The following is a 17,498-nucleotide window of genomic DNA, read 5'->3' on the forward strand; positions in this document are numbered from 1 at the left end:
GCAATTACATGTAATTAATGACACACAAATATCATCTATGAAGGTAGAGAAGATTGATGGTAGCAGAGTGTAAGATCAAAGATTTAAGGATTATGGAGAGTGAGATATGGCAAAGGAGGGCTGAAGAACTTTATATTTTACATAATCAGTTAGAAGAGGTCATCAAATAAAGTTAATGTAACTAAAACAGCAGTAAAATCTGTGGATAATTGTCAGATATTATCTAGGTTAAAAGAATCTCACATTCTTCATTTTGGTCTTTGAGCATAGGGGTTTGGCCTATGCAGAAGTCCTTATCAGAATTCACTCTATAGCAGGGCTGTCAAACTCAAGGCCCCGAGGCCGGATCTGGCCCACGGAGTGCTTAGATCTGGCCCTCGGTGCAGCCCTGGAAATAGTGAAGGAGTGGCCCATGGTGCCTCTGCTAGCAAAAATGGAGCTCGCGAGGGCTGCGCGGAGCCCCCCAGGCTCTGTTTTCACTGGCAGAGGGTTGCAGGAGGCTGTCGCAGTCAAAAATGGAGCTTGGGAGCCCGTTTTCATTGGCAGAGTACTCAGGTCACCACAGGCGCCCCCAACACAAGTGATATCATGCTGGCCATGCGCCCCCCTGGCCATGCCCCCACAAGCTCAAACACAACCTTGATGCAGCCCTCAATGAAATCAACCCTGCTCTATAGTAACTGTAACATATGGCAGGAAGACTGCCACTTTATACATGCCTGAATGCTCCTGTGTTCCAGTTTTAATGTTGTAGCAGGTACATCTTTTGGGATTGTACCACCTTTCAGTGAGTTTATTGTTTTTTGTATTACCCTTACCATTTTTTCCCTCTCTCATCTTGCCTGATTCCTTCCTCCCTCTCCCAAATAATAAACTGTGTGATGGTGCAGTGGTTAGAATGCAGTACGGCAGGTTAATTCTGCTAACAGCCAGGAGTTCAGTTTTGACCTTCTCCAGGTTGACTCAGCCATCTTTCTAAGGTCAGTAAAATGAGGATCCGGATTCTTGGGGGCAATATGCTGACTCTAAACTGCTCAGAGAGAGATGTAAAGCACTGTGAAATGATATATAAGTCTAAGTGCTATTTCTATTAGAATAGAATAGAATAGAATAGAATAGAATAGAATAGAATAGAATAGAATAGAATAGAATAGAATAGAATAGAATTTTTATTGGCCAAGTGTGATTGGATACACAAGGAATTTGCTTTGGTGCATATGCTCTCAGTGAACATAAAAGAAAAGATACGTTCATCAAGGTACAATACTTACAACACATAATGATAGTCATAGGTACAAATTTAACACTTAATGATACAACACTTAATGATAGTCATAGGCTACAATTAAGCAATCAGGAAACAATATCAGTATAAATCGTAAGGATACAAGCAACAAAGTTACAGTCATAAAGTGGAAGGAAATGGGTGATGGGAACAATGAGAAGATTAATAGTAGTGCAGACTTAGTAAATAGCTTGACAGTGTTGAGGGAATTATTTGTTTAGCAGAGTGATGGCATTCGGGAAAAAACTGTTCTTGTGTATAGTTGTTCTGGTGTGCAGTGCTCTATAGCGTTGTTTTGAGGGTAGGAGTTGAAACAGTTTATGTCCAGGATATGAGGGGTCTGTAAATATTTTCACAGCCCTCTTTTTGATTTGTGCAGTATACAGTCCTCAATGGAAGGCAGGTTGGTAGCCACTGTTTTTTCTGCAGTTCTAATTATCCTCTGAAGTCTGTGTCTGTCTTGTTGGGTTGCAGAACCAAACCGGACAGTTATAAAAAGTGCAGAGAAGAGCAACAAAGATGATTAGGGGACTGGAGGCTAAAACATATGAAGAATGGTTGCAGGAACTCGATATGTCTAGTTTAATGAAAAGAAGGACTAGGGGAGACATGATAGCAGTGTTCCAATGTCTCAGGGGTTGTTGTGTCTCGTCCGATCTCACTACAGCCGGGGCCTTCTTATCTGCTTCCGAACACGGAGGAATGTCCTAGTATGCCTCCCGGCCCCAGCCCTGGCTCCATGCCCAGACAGGCTGAAGAGGAGGAAGTATCTCCAGCTCTGGCTCCATGCCCAGGCAAATGGAGCAACTAGACCCCTCCCCCTCCTCCACAGCATGTGAGCCTGAGGGAGGTCAATTGCCAACAGCTGCAGACTGGAGTGACCCTCGCATCAGAAGACTTGATAGACGGAGGCAACAGAAGGAAGGGAGGGGCAGGCCTGGATAAGTGCTGAGTCATGGAGCCACACCCCATGGCCTATATAAAGGACCTGCTTTCTGGCATTCTCTGAGTCAGGCAAAGTCTAAACATACCTTGCTGAAGTCACTTTCTGGTCTCCTGCCTGCCCTGAGGACTTTGCTAGGACTTTGGCAGAGCTGCAGAGGCACGCCTGATTCGGATTTCCCTGACCCGGCCGTCAGCGGAGGAGTGGGACATGACAGGGGTTGCCACAAAGAAGAGGGAGTCAAACTATTCTTCAAAGCACCTGAGGGTAGAACAAGAAGCAATGGGTGGAAACTAATCAAGGAGAGAAGCAACTTAGAACTAAGGAGAAATTTCCTGACAGTTAGAACAATCAATAAGCGGAACAACTTGCCTGCAGAAGTTGTGAATGCTCCAACACTGGAAATTTTTAAGAAAATATTGGATAGCCATTTGTCTGAAATGGTGTAGGGTTTCCTGCCTTGGCAGGGGGTTGGACTAGAAGACCTCCAAGGTCCCTTCCAACTCTGTTACTATGTTATGTTAGAGGTGCAGATGATAGACTCAGTAATTCCTCTGTAGAACTGGATCAGCAGCTCCATGGGCAGTTTGAGCTTTCTGAGTTGGTGCAGAAAGAACATTCTTTGTTGTCCTTTTTTGATGACGTTTTTGATGTTAGCTCAAAAGTGTTGATGGTTATTAGTTTTCTCTGCCATAGTACAGTTTAGGAATGCACCAACTTTAATAGCAAACAACCATTTATCTATTGACTATATTGTGTCTTCTTTTTTTCTCCTTGCCTGACTTCAAATAGAAGTCATTTGACATCTACAGTAGTTGCCTGGGGTTTTCTGCCTATCTTTTGGAAAAAATATAGGATACAAATCAGTATCCATATTTTTGAATTTTCAAAAATATATTAAATAAAATATGCTAACTTGTTTATTTTCAAACAATTTATAGCCACCAGTAGCACCAATAGGTCATCAACTTATGTTTCAGTATTTTGCTGTTCACACTGCTTGATCATTAAGGTCTTGGTTTCCGAAATCTCTGTGCTGCCAATACTCTAGCCAAAACCCTTATCATATATACCAAAGCAAAGGTAGGAATAAGTGAAACTGGAAGAATTTAAAATTCTGCAGAATTACAACATATTCTTAGAAAATCTATTGTGGGAAAGAATCCCCCCCCCCAAATAAGTGAAAACTGAATATCTTAATATAAAATGTGAATTGATTGCTGAGAAAGAGATGATTGGGCAGAGAAAGTTGGTTGGCTACTGCTTTTTCCAGAATAGGTTTCTGCATTTTCACTTTAGCTCACATAATCTGAATTCACATTATCTAAACCTTAATATGTGCATTCTTCCATTGTAACTTATGTTCTCACTTAAAATTTGATTCAGTTATTCTCTTAGATTAGTTTACCAGGGCATCCAGAGGAGAAGCTAAGTAGTATTTTTCATTCATACTTTCATTTAAAAAGTCTAAGTGGGGTAGTTATTGTTATAAAGTAGGTATAATAGTTTCTAAAGCAAATAGTATAATTTGTAAAGTAGTAAATAGTTTATATACACTTTCAAATCTCCAGGTTATAAATAGGATAGGTTTCGTGAAATATTTGGCATGTTTTTGTCCACTTAATTTCAGTAGCTTTACTATATACAAAACTGTACAACTTCTTACTATAATCAGTAGGATTTTAAATGTTTTATTGTTTCTTGACTAAAATCTATTGTGTTCCAAGTTTTTGTTTTTCTGTTCTGTGATTCTTAACACTTTGCATAGTCAGCTAACATGCAGTAGTAACTAATCAAGTTCTAACCTATGAAAAATACTAAACGTAAACATAACTAGTTTTACTAATTTGAAGTTTAAATCATAGTGAAAAGGTTGTAGTCATGTTTAAATTGTAATGCTGGATTGTCTTTGTCTTTTTTTGAGTTATCTATCCGCATGGCTTACACTAAGAGCAAAAGAGAATTGGATCATACAGTTAAAAGCTATTTCTGTTTTTAACATATATTGTAATATGTTTATTTTCTACTTTAACCTCTTTAGACTTTTTAATATAGAAAATAGGTTAAGTGATAAAAGTAGGAAAGAAGCAAAAAGTCTATTGGAAAACTACCAAATGTCCTCTGCAAATAGGACCTATTCAGAATCAGTAAGCGTATGATGAGTGAAGTGGTTTTGAATATCGTCTTTAGAATCCATGCTGTTAGAAGGCCAGCCCTGAACATGGCAACTCTTATTCCTACACACAGTACCTCTTCACTCTCAATTTAACCTAAAAATCTGATGAACCCATTACTCCATACTTGATTTCATGGAACAAGGAGTAGATATAGTTACAAATGATCAATCACAAGCCGTGAACCAAAGCAGTAAGGCATTAACAATTCACACCATTTTGGTCCACTTGCTCAAGCAGAAGATGTGCCAGCATATTTAATGGACAGCAACTTCACTCAGTTTTAGAAAAGACATGACTCATGATGCATTTTAGAAATGAAGAGATTTCGTGCCTGCTAACCATTTGCACATCAGAGTTCAAAAACTTCTAAACAATTAACATAAGCGTGAGCTCTTTCTGAAGGATGAAGAATGAGTATCTAAATTAAATTTACTCAGGTAGAGTATAAAATGACCAAAGAAATGTTTCGTTCCCAATAAAGTCATGTACCATTCAATGGAATTGTGTAAATCAGCATCTTGTGAAGTAGTATGTAACACTGCAGACCCCACAGGCATCTGCCGTCAATTTAATGGGATCACTGAAGAAGCAAGGCAGCTGTGAAAGATTGCTTTAAGTACAGCAATCATGTGCTTGTCATTCTGTTCAATAGTGGAAAAATCCAAATTCGGATAGGCATCAGTATTTAAGAGAATGATTGCTAAAGCTTCTCTCATAAGTACCTTGGGGACAATAAGATTTGACATATAACATGTAAACAAAAGTATACAACAGCTGTTAGATTAGTTTTGTTTGAGTAAAATATGTCGGGATCATTTAATATAGCATGTGTTCTCTCCGTCACTCAGGCTGAGTCTGCAGACCATACTTTTGAATATTTTACACCAATAGCTGGGAGGACAGAGTTGTACAGCCATTGCCAAAATAGCAGGGGAAAAGTTTTCTCAACTAACTATACCTCTTGACTACAAAAGCCTTATCGTAAACATAAGAAATAAAGTTGTATATCACACATATTCTTTATTTCAAAAGTTTCAATTCTCAGGCAGTTGGAGGGGGACTCATCTTAGGGATCAGATTCAGTAACAGCCAAGATTCAGTAACAGCCAAGCATATTGTATGTTTATATTAAATGCACTATTTTTCATTTTCTTGGATGTATTTGTCTTCATCATTAACATCAAGAACAAATTTGAAGAAACCTGTGCTTAAATTAATTTAATGACAAATGCTGAAGTTAGAGGTGCTTTCAGTTTTCAGAATCTTTAAACATTAGATATTTTCTGTCATGATTTTCCTTTAAGTATTTGTTTAATAATTTAAATCATAATTTTTCATGAGGAAAACCATGAACAGATATAAATTGAGCCTATATGATTGTAAAACGAATTAGGGATTCAGCAGCCAATATTAATTTGGTGCTTACAGGTCTCTCTTATGTACACAAAACTAATAGAGCTAGGTTGCTATATAACTGTTTTAAATAAATAAATAGTCTATATGTTCAGCACTTCATTTCCTTGTGTTCTCATAAGTTACAGACTTGTAGCAATTACGTGAGGAGTTACGTTGCCCAATATTTCATTGCCTCCCCCTTCCCTTTTAGTTATCCCATATGATGGCCTATACTATTTAATACAACCTCTCATCCTGAAAAGGGAATTTGAAAAAAATTTGGAGAGTGGTTAGTTCTTGGAAACATGTTTGTTTTTGGGCTTATTGATGTTTTAAAATTTTCTGAACATGTTACGAGTACTTGGGCAAAATAATAGCTGTAGTGTGCATGGTCAATCACAAAATACTTACCAAAAGCTTAAATAAAAAAGTGCTCAAAGATCAATCAGTCATGTATTTAAGACTGATATAGATAGAGGACACAATTAGAAAACATCGAGGATGAATTCTAAGGAAGAATCTTAATATCTCAACTTCTCATTAAACTTAAAAATAAAACAAGGATTCTTTAATAGGTATATACAAACTATTTCTGGAGATGTAGTGCTTTGCAATTTCCTGTTCTTTAGAAATCTGTACTTCCAAGGAGGGTGGAGTTAAGTATAATATTGATATAAGGCTTCAGTTGGTCACAGTGCTGTAGAGACAACATTCTTTAATAGGGGAGAAAAAACAATAATCAGAATGTACTTTGAGCTTCCCAAGCTTTTATTTCTACTGTTCTGTGTTTTTATCAACCCTATATACTATCTTGTATCAAAAGGTGCTAGCTTAACTTTTTCTATTACAATTAACCTCTTATGTAGATTTCAAGTAGCCAAAAACAAGAGATCAATTTACAATGCCTTTGTCTTAGTTCCCCCCTACTCCGGGTATATGGTTCTACTTCCAAACTCCCAAACATTAAACAAGACCTATGAAATCTATTTGAAAACTAAAGCTGTTATTGGAAATAAAGTTGATGCTGGAAGGTGGTGGTTTAATTTGCAATGTGCTAGTTTACAAACATCAAGGAAAACAACTGAAGGAACTCTGGTGCCTGTGAGTTCTACATTTCTTGACTTTGCTCTGTACTATGATGTTTAGTGACAGTCAGATTGGGCTAATGCAAAAACAATTATATAAAGCATATTGGTTTGTCCTGTATACAAATTGCGTTCATTTGTAAATATATTTACTTTGAAACCTATCTTATGATTTCAGCAGACTTTGCTTCTCTATAAGAGTGCTAAGAATTTACCTTTTGGCTCCATAGAATGTTTAAAGCATACTGCAGTATATGAATCATTATTGCAAAGACATCACAAATAATGGAGTTTGACTGGAGTGTGCCTCCTACAAGACTAGAATTTCCTATTATTAATCTTGATTATTGATCCAAGATATATGAAAATACTAGTACTTTTATCACTGTGTAATTAATATCTGTTTCATTTGCCTCTTCATCATCAAGCTTCTGGAATTCAGGCTAATGCAAGATGCTTCATTCTACAGGTAGTCATTGATTTACAGCCATTTATTTAGCAAGTTACAACAGCACTGAAGAAAGTGACTTATCAGTCTTCATACTTACACCTATTGCAGCATCCCCATGGTCACATGATCAAAATTGAAGCCCTTGGCAACCAACATGTATTTACAGCAGTTGTAGCATCCCAAGATCATGTGATTCTATTGGCACCCTTCTCAGCCAGCTTCCCACAAAAAGATCAAAGGCAAAAGATAGATATTCTTAAAATTGCATTTAGTCACTTAACAATTGCAATGATTCACTTAAAAGTATGGCAAAAGATGTCATAAAATTGGGTGTGCCTCACTTAGTTATTCACTGAACAACCATTGCTTAGCACTGGAAATTCTGGTCTCAGTTGTGGTTGTAAATCAAAGAATACCTGTATTTTCATATCTTTAATCTCTCCTTTTGTTGGACATTTTCTTCACCCACTGATAGCAGTGGTGAGTTGCTACCGGTTCGCCCCAGATTGGGCGAACTGGTAGCGGCAGTGGCAGGAGACTCCGCCCACCTGCCTGGACGCTTCTGCGCATCCGCACCCACGAGCGAACCGGTAGCGACGGGTTTTAAAACCCGCCCCTGACTGATAGGTATATTAGAAGTCCCTTGCAGCTAATGTTCAAAAGGCAGACTTCAACAAAATATTTCAGTCCGGTTTCTCCACTCAGTCTGATCTGTTTTGGAGACAGGATGTCTATGGAGATTCTTAGTCATCCAGGTCATGGTTGTCCCAAAGGTGCTTTTCAGGAGACAACTGGACTTTTTTGTTTTTCTTTCAAGACATTTCTCTTCTCATCCAAGCTTTTTCAGCTCTGACTGGATGGTGGAGAGAGACTGTTCATCTTTCACGATCCTGTGATATTTAGAATTTCAAAAAGAAACAGTGGCTAAAGAAGCTTCACACAATCTTGATGATAGTAATTATCTGACCATTTCAGTTGGGTTTTCAACTGGGATATGGTAGAGAAATTGCTTTGTTTTCTTTAGTGGATGGCCTATGATAAAAACAGTATGGAGAGAATATGGGCCTACTGCTCTTCCTCAAACACTTGATACCAGAAAGTGTTATCAGAATATTCATTTGAACTCTCTGGCACATTGAGATTATAGACACACTGTTAAATCCATAAAATGATATTGGAAGATTACTGTTTGATATCCAGAGTGATGAAGTAATAATATCTCCACAGGATTCCTTCTTCCTCATCTCACCTGCTGATTTGTATCTATACGAAACTGCTGAGGAAGGTTCTTTTGGAGTAGGGCCATAGCTGTACACAGTAGGAATATGGACTGTTTTGATTGGGTTTGGAAAGGGTACCTTGGAACACAGCACCTGCTGTGATTCATTATAGGAGTTGCACCTATTTCCAGGATTGCATGGCTGCAGCAAAAGCCTCTTAGCAACAGCCATGTCATCTATAAAATGATAGTTTTAATGATTTGTAAACAGGTTAAATGTTTACGCTCTCACTCGTCCTGAACTACCTCTTCTGAACTGAATCTGCAGTATCACAGATTGCACACAGCTCTACTCCTTCTCGCCATTCAGCTTGTACTCTTGAATGCTGCATAAATTCAGTAATGTACTGGATGTGGGAAGTTAATCTGCAATTAAATCCAGATAAAGTTAGTGTTTGGTAACTAAGAGATTGGATTTCAGAATCAACTCATTTTGAATATTGCACTCTTTGGAAAGAAGATCTGCAATAGCAGAATTCTCCTTGATCAGTAGCTGCCAATGAATTTTCAAGTGGGGGCTATGACAGGAAGCCATGCAGTTAAGTGTAATGCACCAACTGTGATCCCTACTGAGCTTACTGGATTTGGTGATATCTGTCTTCATTTTTGCAACGTACTGTGATGATTGGAGAGTGACAAAGGCAATGTAAGGCACCTCCCTCCAGATGATGCTCCAGCAAGAAGAAAGTTCTGAGATAGAGTGATTAAGAAGTTCAGATGGAAGGACAAATCTGAGGATAGAGCCTATCCTGGGAATCATGGCCTCTGTCAGGGAGACAATATTAAGAATATTTTTAATGCGGGGCTAGATTAATATTAATGCAATAACTGAAGTACTGAAGAGCTGAAGTAATGGAGCCTGTTTAAAAAATGTTGATGTTATTTAATACAATTCAGTTTGTTCCTTTCTATCTTAATCAAGTGTCCTCCCCATGTTCCACCCAGTTATATCTTAATTTCCTCTTCTCAGCTTCCTCAAAGCCATTCTTCCCTTTCCCTCTATCTTAATTATCTATGCAGAGCCTGGGCCTCTGGCACAGTAGACCCATGCTTTGGCACAGTAGACTCATGCTTTCATGCTTAATCACTATTTCTACGGTATAAAAGGCAATTATGGTGTGTGGTTTTTTTTAAAAAAACAGCAACCTAAAGAACATTCAGACCTCACACATAATTCTGGAACTTTAGTTGCTTTCCATACCGCTGTCCCTGCATTATGGAAATCCTTCCCTCAGAGGTGAGGTGGGTCCCCACTTTCCTAGCCTTCCATAAAAGGCTCAAAACTTGGCTCTGCAGCCTTGTGTGGGGAACACAAAGGACCATGCAATTGTGGGGCTGGATGGTGCCATGAGAGCCCTCCTTCTGCCTTTTATTAACCAATATTAAATGACTATCTTGGATTTTTTTATTTCTTTGAATTTTTATAATGTTATAATCTCATAATTTAAGTTTTTTAATATTAAATTCCCCTTCATGGATTACTGCCTTGTTGTGGCAAAGGGGCAAGGCTGTATACTATTGCCCTGCCTATTTAACTTATATGCAAAGCACATCATGAGAAAGGCGGGGCTAAATGAATCAAAAGTTGGAATTAAGATTGCCAGGAGAAATATCAACAACCTCAGATATGCAGAAAGCAAATGGCAGAAAGCAAAGAGGAACTAAAAAGCCTCTTGATGCGGGTGAAGTAGGAGAGTGCAAAAGTTGGCTTGAAACTCAACATTAAGAAAACTAAGATCATGGCATCCGTCCCTTTCAATTCCTGGCAGATAGATGGGGAAGAAATGGAGGTAGTGACAGATTTTATTTTCCTGGGCTCCAAGATCACCGCAGATGGGGATTGCAGCCAATAAATTAAAAGACGCTTGCTCCTGGGGAGGAAAGCTATGGCAAATCTAGACAGCGTACTAAAAAGCAGAGACATAACCCTGCCAACAAAAGTGCGTATAGTCAAGGCTATGGTTTTCCAGTTGCAATGTATGGCTGTGAAAGTTGGGTCATAAGAAAGGCTGAGCGCCAAAGAATTGAGGCCTTTGAACTCTGATGCTGGAGAAGACTCCTGCGAGTCCCTTGGACTGCAAGGCAAACAAGTAAATCAGTCCTAGAGGAGATCAACCTTGACTGCTCTTTAGAAGGCCAGATTCTGAAGATGAAACTGAAATACTTTGGCTACCTAATGAGAAGGAAGGACTCAGTGGATAAGAGCCTAATGCTGGGAAAGATTGAGGGCAAAAGAAAAACGGGACGACAGAGAATGAGGTGGCTGCATGGAGTCACTGAAGCAGTAGGCATGAGCTTAAATGGACTCCAGAGGATAGTAGAGGACAGGAAACCCTGGAGGAACATTGTCCATGGGATTACGATGGATTGGACACGACTTCGCAACTAACAGCAACAAATCTTAAATTAATTTTAATATTCTAATATTAATCTTATACACTTTTATATGTTTATTCTACTATACACTGCCCAGAACCTCTCCTTGAGGGAGACAGGCAGTCTAGAAACATGCAATAGAAATAAACACTTTACATCAGATTGATAAACTTGACCAGAAACAAGCAAAAGAAAGATAGAAACCAATATCCTCTGTTTTGTAAGACTCGTGGGTGTTGTAACTCATATTTAGGATTGCAGTAGTCTATGCTTTTATATATAGGACTATTCATAGTACACCCTACCTCTACAAAATACCACCCATAATTGTAGGAGTCCCAGGATTTTAATTTTGCCTCCCTATTTTCCAACATCTCAGATTGACAATTTATTGATTCATAGGGATTTAGAGGGCCTCTCTTTTAATTTTCTAGTTTAGAAGCCCCACACCTGCAGGACAACAAGCATACAATACTTAAATCTCACAACATGAGCTCTCCTTCATTGCCTTGCAAATATAGTAAAGTTTTTGAAATGATACCGATTCTGCTCTTCCCATTGTCCAGTTTTGAGTCTGTATTATAAATCATTTAGATTCCTGCAATATATCCCGACCTATTGTCTAATAATAATAAAAAAACATTTATACGCCTAATTCCCAATGACTCTGGGATTACAAAGATTGCCTCTGCCAACAATTATGGAAAAGACCAAAAAAAGAAATACCTATTGTATACTCCAATCTCTAAAAGGGAAATTTAAAAGAATATTCTAATCACAAGACATGTTGAAGATCTTTCAAAAGAAATTAGAGCCATGTATGAAAAAAGAAGCAGCAGTTGAACAGAGAGGTATTAGAAAGAACAGAGGATCATAATATTATATAGCAAATCTGGTGGATGATGGAAACAGCCACAGTATATTTTTAAAAGTTGTTGTAAATCTTTGTAGTTTTACTTGTTGCATACTTTTTGTTGGCATTCCCTGAGTGGAAACTTATTATGCTGAAGCTCTGCATTCTGCTGTAATGTATGTCAATCCTGCTCACTTACAGTAGTGTGGCTTGATGCACACGAAGAATGTGAGATCCAGGACATGATTTTGGGCCTGTAGTAACTGAGGAAACAGAGTTTCCACATCACTATCCTATTGCACACCTCTTTAAAGGTATTTCTCATCTTCAAGAAACGTGACTGAAAAAGACTGGTATTGGTTGCTTCTCACAATGAGAAGGAAAAGGAAAAAAGATTTTGAAAACAAAATGGCACTGCATATGTCATTTAGAGGATATTTACCATGAAAAGTAGCTAGTTCATCAATGCAAGTTTGAGAATTCTTTTTTTTAAAAAAAACAGTAAGGTAAAATAATCATATGCAGAGTGGTTCTCTCTATTACTGAACAATATTGTTGTTTCATTTTTCCCACTTATTTAAAATCAGTAAAAAATGTAAACCTGAAGCAGAGCTTTGTTCGTTTATCACAATTGCCTTTCCTTTCCACTCCGCACTTCTCTGTTTAGAATTTAAATACTTCTTCCATTGCTAACTAAATACAGAACTTCTTCTCCTGCACACATGTATTCACAATTTATTTTCCCTCCAGCAAGTCTTTGCACTATTCTCCTATTCTCTTCCTTTGTTCATGTCCAGTGATAGGCAAGCTGTCCTTTTCTATTTCCTAAACTTAATTTGTTCACAGCCTATCAGAATTTAGTGCAAGGATTCTGAAGTTAATCAATGCAACTGGAGGAAAAGGAAATGCACTGTAAAACATTGGTGCTTCCTCACACTGGTAATAAAACAGACTACTGAAAAACGATCAGAAGAGCCTAGATCTTTAAAATTAGTAAAATTTGTCCCAGTTTATTACTGATAAGGTATTTTCTATTAGTATTTATTCTCAAAATGCAAAGTAAAAGAAAATGAAAAAATTCTGTCATCAAACATGTGACTTTACATGTAGTCTACATAAAATAAATATTACAGCTACTTACAAAAATCTTTCCATATAATTTAGAAAAAAAAAACATATATGTATTTGACTTCTGGTGACAAGGCATGACAAAAAAATGAAAAATAGGTTGCCTTATTCAGCGTCAATATTATTTACATGATCTCATTTTCTTCTTCACTTAACCCTTAACCCTGGAACGATACTAAATAGATTTTATTCTTTTTTTTGTTAGAAAAAAAGTATTTTTAAAAAAACAAATAGGCCTTAAAAGCAATCCTTACATTTACTGTATTTTAGTAATGATCAGTTGTGCAACATTTTCAAGCTATAAACATATATACTCCTTGACAGAAAACTATACATCAAAACAACATGGATTTAGCAATTTTATCAGGACAATGCCAGTAAGTAGATTTCAGCAAGGTTGGTTCCAACTCATCTGTGATAAATGAGAAGATAAGGCAATCAGTGCACACCATGACACTCTGTGCAGCTAGTTAGACACACTTCAAAACTATTCAGGTGTGCGCACAAGGCTTATGAGTCTACATAGTTGTGGGGGGGTGGAATGTCTCAATATAAATATATCCTTCATAGTGGCCACCAGAAATGCAGGATCTGTTTTGTAAGACAATCCCAAGCAGGTAAAAATAATAGATGTTAACAATTCTGGTCTGGGAGACACCATTCAGATTATGTGTTTTAGCTGGATCAAAAAAAAAAATTCTCTCCTTCCATTTCCTTTTCTCTGTGCAGTTCCTATGCTTGAGAAATGTCTGCAAAATTCCATCACACCTTTATGGGGACCTCTTTGGGTTTCTAAAGGAGAAGGCTTTAGCCCCACTGGAGCCAAGATATATATCCAAGGAGTATTATTGGCCTTGTACCAGCGATTAAAATCTGCAAAAAACTACTGTGATCAGGTGAGTTATCCCAGTCTGATTTTTTTCTTTTCCATTATTAATTATGTTACTTGTAGAAAGCTGTGGCACTTTTTGATAAGGAAATGTGACATGCTATACAATATATTGTGTATTTTATAAGTAGTTGAACTATATATTAAAGGTGTATGTCTTTCTATGTAAGGAATTATACAGCTAATGTTTGAGGGCTGCACACTGTGCACGAGCAGGCAAACTGCTGTGGAAATAATCTCTACTTGTTCTGCTTAAGATTACTTATAGCTGAATATATGTACTTTTTCATAACTTATATTTTTCTAGGAGGGTCCAGTTAATGTTAGCTAGACCTGAAATATACTTCACATTTTTTTTTAAAAAAATTATGCATGTAAACATAACCAAAATTGCCTTTTTTTCTCTTTTAATTGTTTGCTCTGAAGGGAAGCCCTTAGTGATTTGCAAGTCAGTCATGATAGACTTGTTAGGGATATAGAATACATTTAATTTCTATACACAACAGTAAATATTTACTTCCATGTTACTATAGACAAAAAAACTCACCAATGTAGTTAATCAGCATTTTGTCTATAGTGAATGTCTATATTTTTCCTAACAGTTAGGCATATATTTCAGTGTCTTCCTCTGTAATGAAGTTGAACTGAAATGGAGCATGCATGCCCTTTTGGTACTGCTAACCTTATCATGGGATATGTGTGTGCGTGTGTGTCCATCTAATTTTATATTAAGAAGATATTTGAAAATGCAAGACAGGGAATCTGGTCAGAAATAAAGATTGCAACTTAAAATGAAATTTACAGTAGATTTCAGGCCATGCACTAAACATGATTTAAGCATGCTCTCAGTCTTCAAAAGAGATGGGTGAGCAAGGGGAACAGGCGAAAGAAGGTTTATGCTTTTTATACAGCACCTCCTGCTGTTTAGATCCATAAAGAGAAATGAGCATTTACTTTGGAATAAATTATTTTCTTGCTGAACTAATAGTGATCTAAGCTAGTAATCAAAGATAGGGAATATATAAGTATATCACAAACATTTGGTTTCACAAATGCTGGCTTTTAACACTGTGAATTAAAACAAAACAGAACCAAAAAGGTTCCTTATCTTTAAAACAATTTTTTACCAGTTAAAAAGTTTTTGATCCAAACATGAAGAAGGGTATATGATTGCTCCAGTAAAGGCTGTGTTTCCTAAAATGAGATATGTCTCTAATGCAATTCAGTGTTTAATCATTATTATAAGTAAAGTTTATAGTGAACAAATGGTATTTGCTATTATTTTTAGTGTTTATATTCATAAATACATGCAAACATAATTCTACAGCAAAAAAGCAATTTTTCATGTATTTTATTTCTTTGCTTACATCAAAGAATTTCCATATTGATATATGGAAAGCATTTTAAGAGAGGGATAACATTTATGTAGAAGAATGGAAAACATGGAATGTTTTCTAATGGAAAGAAAAGCATATAATAATATTTTAATAATAATAATAATAATATTTTAATTTGTATACCGCCCTTCTCCCGAAGGACTCAGGGCGGTGAACAGGCAGATAAAATATAAATACACACAATAATTTAAAACAACCCTTAAAAAACTGATTTAAATGCCCAAAACGTTAAAAACATGCTCCCCTATAAAATAACATAATTTTAAAAACCCATCTAATAAAAATAAAAATCAGGCTAGTCCAGCCATATGAAATAAATAAGTTTTAAGTTCGCGGCGAAAGGTCTTAAGGTCAGGTATGGTCAAAGGACTATCCATTAATTTTTCTTTTAGTCATATTTGATAGGTTTAAGTTTATAATAGTAAATGAGTACTTTCCTTATTAGATTTATATCCTAGCTTGATCTTAATAAACAAGGGTCACATGCATAATCCTCCCCCTCTTTTTATCCACAAAAACAACAACCCTGTGAAATAGATAGGGAAGAGAGAGTGAGTAGCCCAAACTCATGCAGCTGGCTTGCATGCCTAAAGTAGGGCTAGAATTTATAGTCTCCCACTGCTAAAGTGGCTTTCAAACATAAAAGTCCTGTGTAGTTACATATTTCCACCTTTAAAGCTAAAATGATAGAAATTTGGCATGGTTGTATTTACGTTTATTAATTACATTCTGAAATATAATTTCTCATCCTGCTTTTCCTTATCCCCCTTTTTTATACTTAAAAAAACTAGCCAACAGATTAGCTCTGACCCTCCAACACATTAGCTGCATTCTGATATACTTACAGTTACTTTCTCCCATCTAAAGTTGTTTATAATTCTGAAAATCATGGGATCTTCTCACAGACATGCTAAAGGACTATAAAAGGAATCAGCAATTTTTTTGTTCCTATAGGGTGGGGTTTGTGCTGTTGCAAGTGTGGTTGGACTACAAACCACTGTCAGCATGTATTAATATTAAAAAGTACAGTCTGCAGATATGGTCTGCCATATATCAATAGCCCATATTTTGCTTGTGAATGTAAGAATCCAAACATGGCACACACGGCGCATCCTGCAGCTCATGGGCTGTCCTATTATCCCCATCACAACTGAGTTCTTGCCAGAAGATGTTGTGAATGTTCAAATCAGTCACTCCTCTTGAATAGGAATGAGGCCATGTTGGCATATGTCAGAAGCATCTCATCAGCACATATGTGGTATATTTTCCTCATTTTTACTAAACTAACATGTGAAATCACAAAACTTTAATAGGCAAATTTTTTCAGGGGGATATTGTATGAGATGCAGTTACCAGTTACCATGTTATAATAGCAAGATGTGCCTGTTTCTCAGGCTGATGATTTTACTTACCTGCACCTGTTCCTATTTTATATTATATTATACTGTAATTGTGTCTATCTTAATTAAAAAGCCAGCACTATTAAAATATTAAACAGTACCTTCTATTAGCTGTGCTTATTTTTTGATAGGGTTTTTGATTTCAGATAAAATATTTCAAATAATATAATACCAACTGATGGTCACATTAAAATGTTTCCACTAATAGCTTAGTCAACCTATATTAACATGTTCAAAATACAACCATGACACAATATATATGATTTTCCTTAGAAGTTTATCTGCCAACAATAATATGTGGGTTTGCATCTTATTGAATCTTACCCTTTTAGTGTAGAGAACTGAATGAAATCAAAACATTCAGTTCTCAAACTACTCAAAAAGGGCACAGAATCTTGAGTGCTTTTTACTGAAATACAGTGGATTAATTGAAATAAGAAAATTGGTTGGGAATACTTGTTGGGAATGTTATGTTTCATTCTCTGAGGGCACTAGAAGACAGCTATCCTCCTCCCTTTGTTTTAAACACAGTCATTCTATACATATTTTATATTTTAGTAACCACATAAAGTAAGAATGTTTTGTGAGAATCTGACTGAGGTACTTGATTTGAAGGAAATGAACTTCAAGACTATCAAGATTTCTATTTAGCTATGCTAAATAATATGTGTTTTCTTGAATTGCTAAAATGGAAAGATATTTGAAGCTGTTTCTTTTTTAATTTGTGCATCTGATTTATATTAGAGATAACAAGTATTGTTTTTATTTAACTACAGTCTTTAAAACACACCTAGCACCTTTAGCAAAAGATATCTGAAGTATTTTCTGCAGAAAACAGTT

The 17,498-nt window shown here is 36.5% G+C and overlaps 1 protein-coding gene across 1 annotated transcript in view; it reads left to right on the forward strand.

Annotated features, from left to right (window-relative positions):
• Window positions 1-17,498, forward strand: part of DCDC1 (doublecortin domain containing 1) — a 321,197-nt gene that overhangs the window by 27,136 nt on the left and 276,563 nt on the right. Inside the window, exon 7 of the mRNA XM_058160852.1 lies at window positions 13,702-13,868. Within this exon, the coding sequence (XP_058016835.1) occupies window positions 13,702-13,868 (167 nt within the window). The remainder of the gene's footprint in view (window positions 1-13,701; window positions 13,869-17,498) is intronic.

This window comes from Ahaetulla prasina, chromosome 1 (assembly GCF_028640845.1).
Source record: "Ahaetulla prasina isolate Xishuangbanna chromosome 1, ASM2864084v1, whole genome shotgun sequence".
Taxonomy (NCBI): domain Eukaryota; kingdom Metazoa; phylum Chordata; class Lepidosauria; order Squamata; family Colubridae; genus Ahaetulla; species Ahaetulla prasina.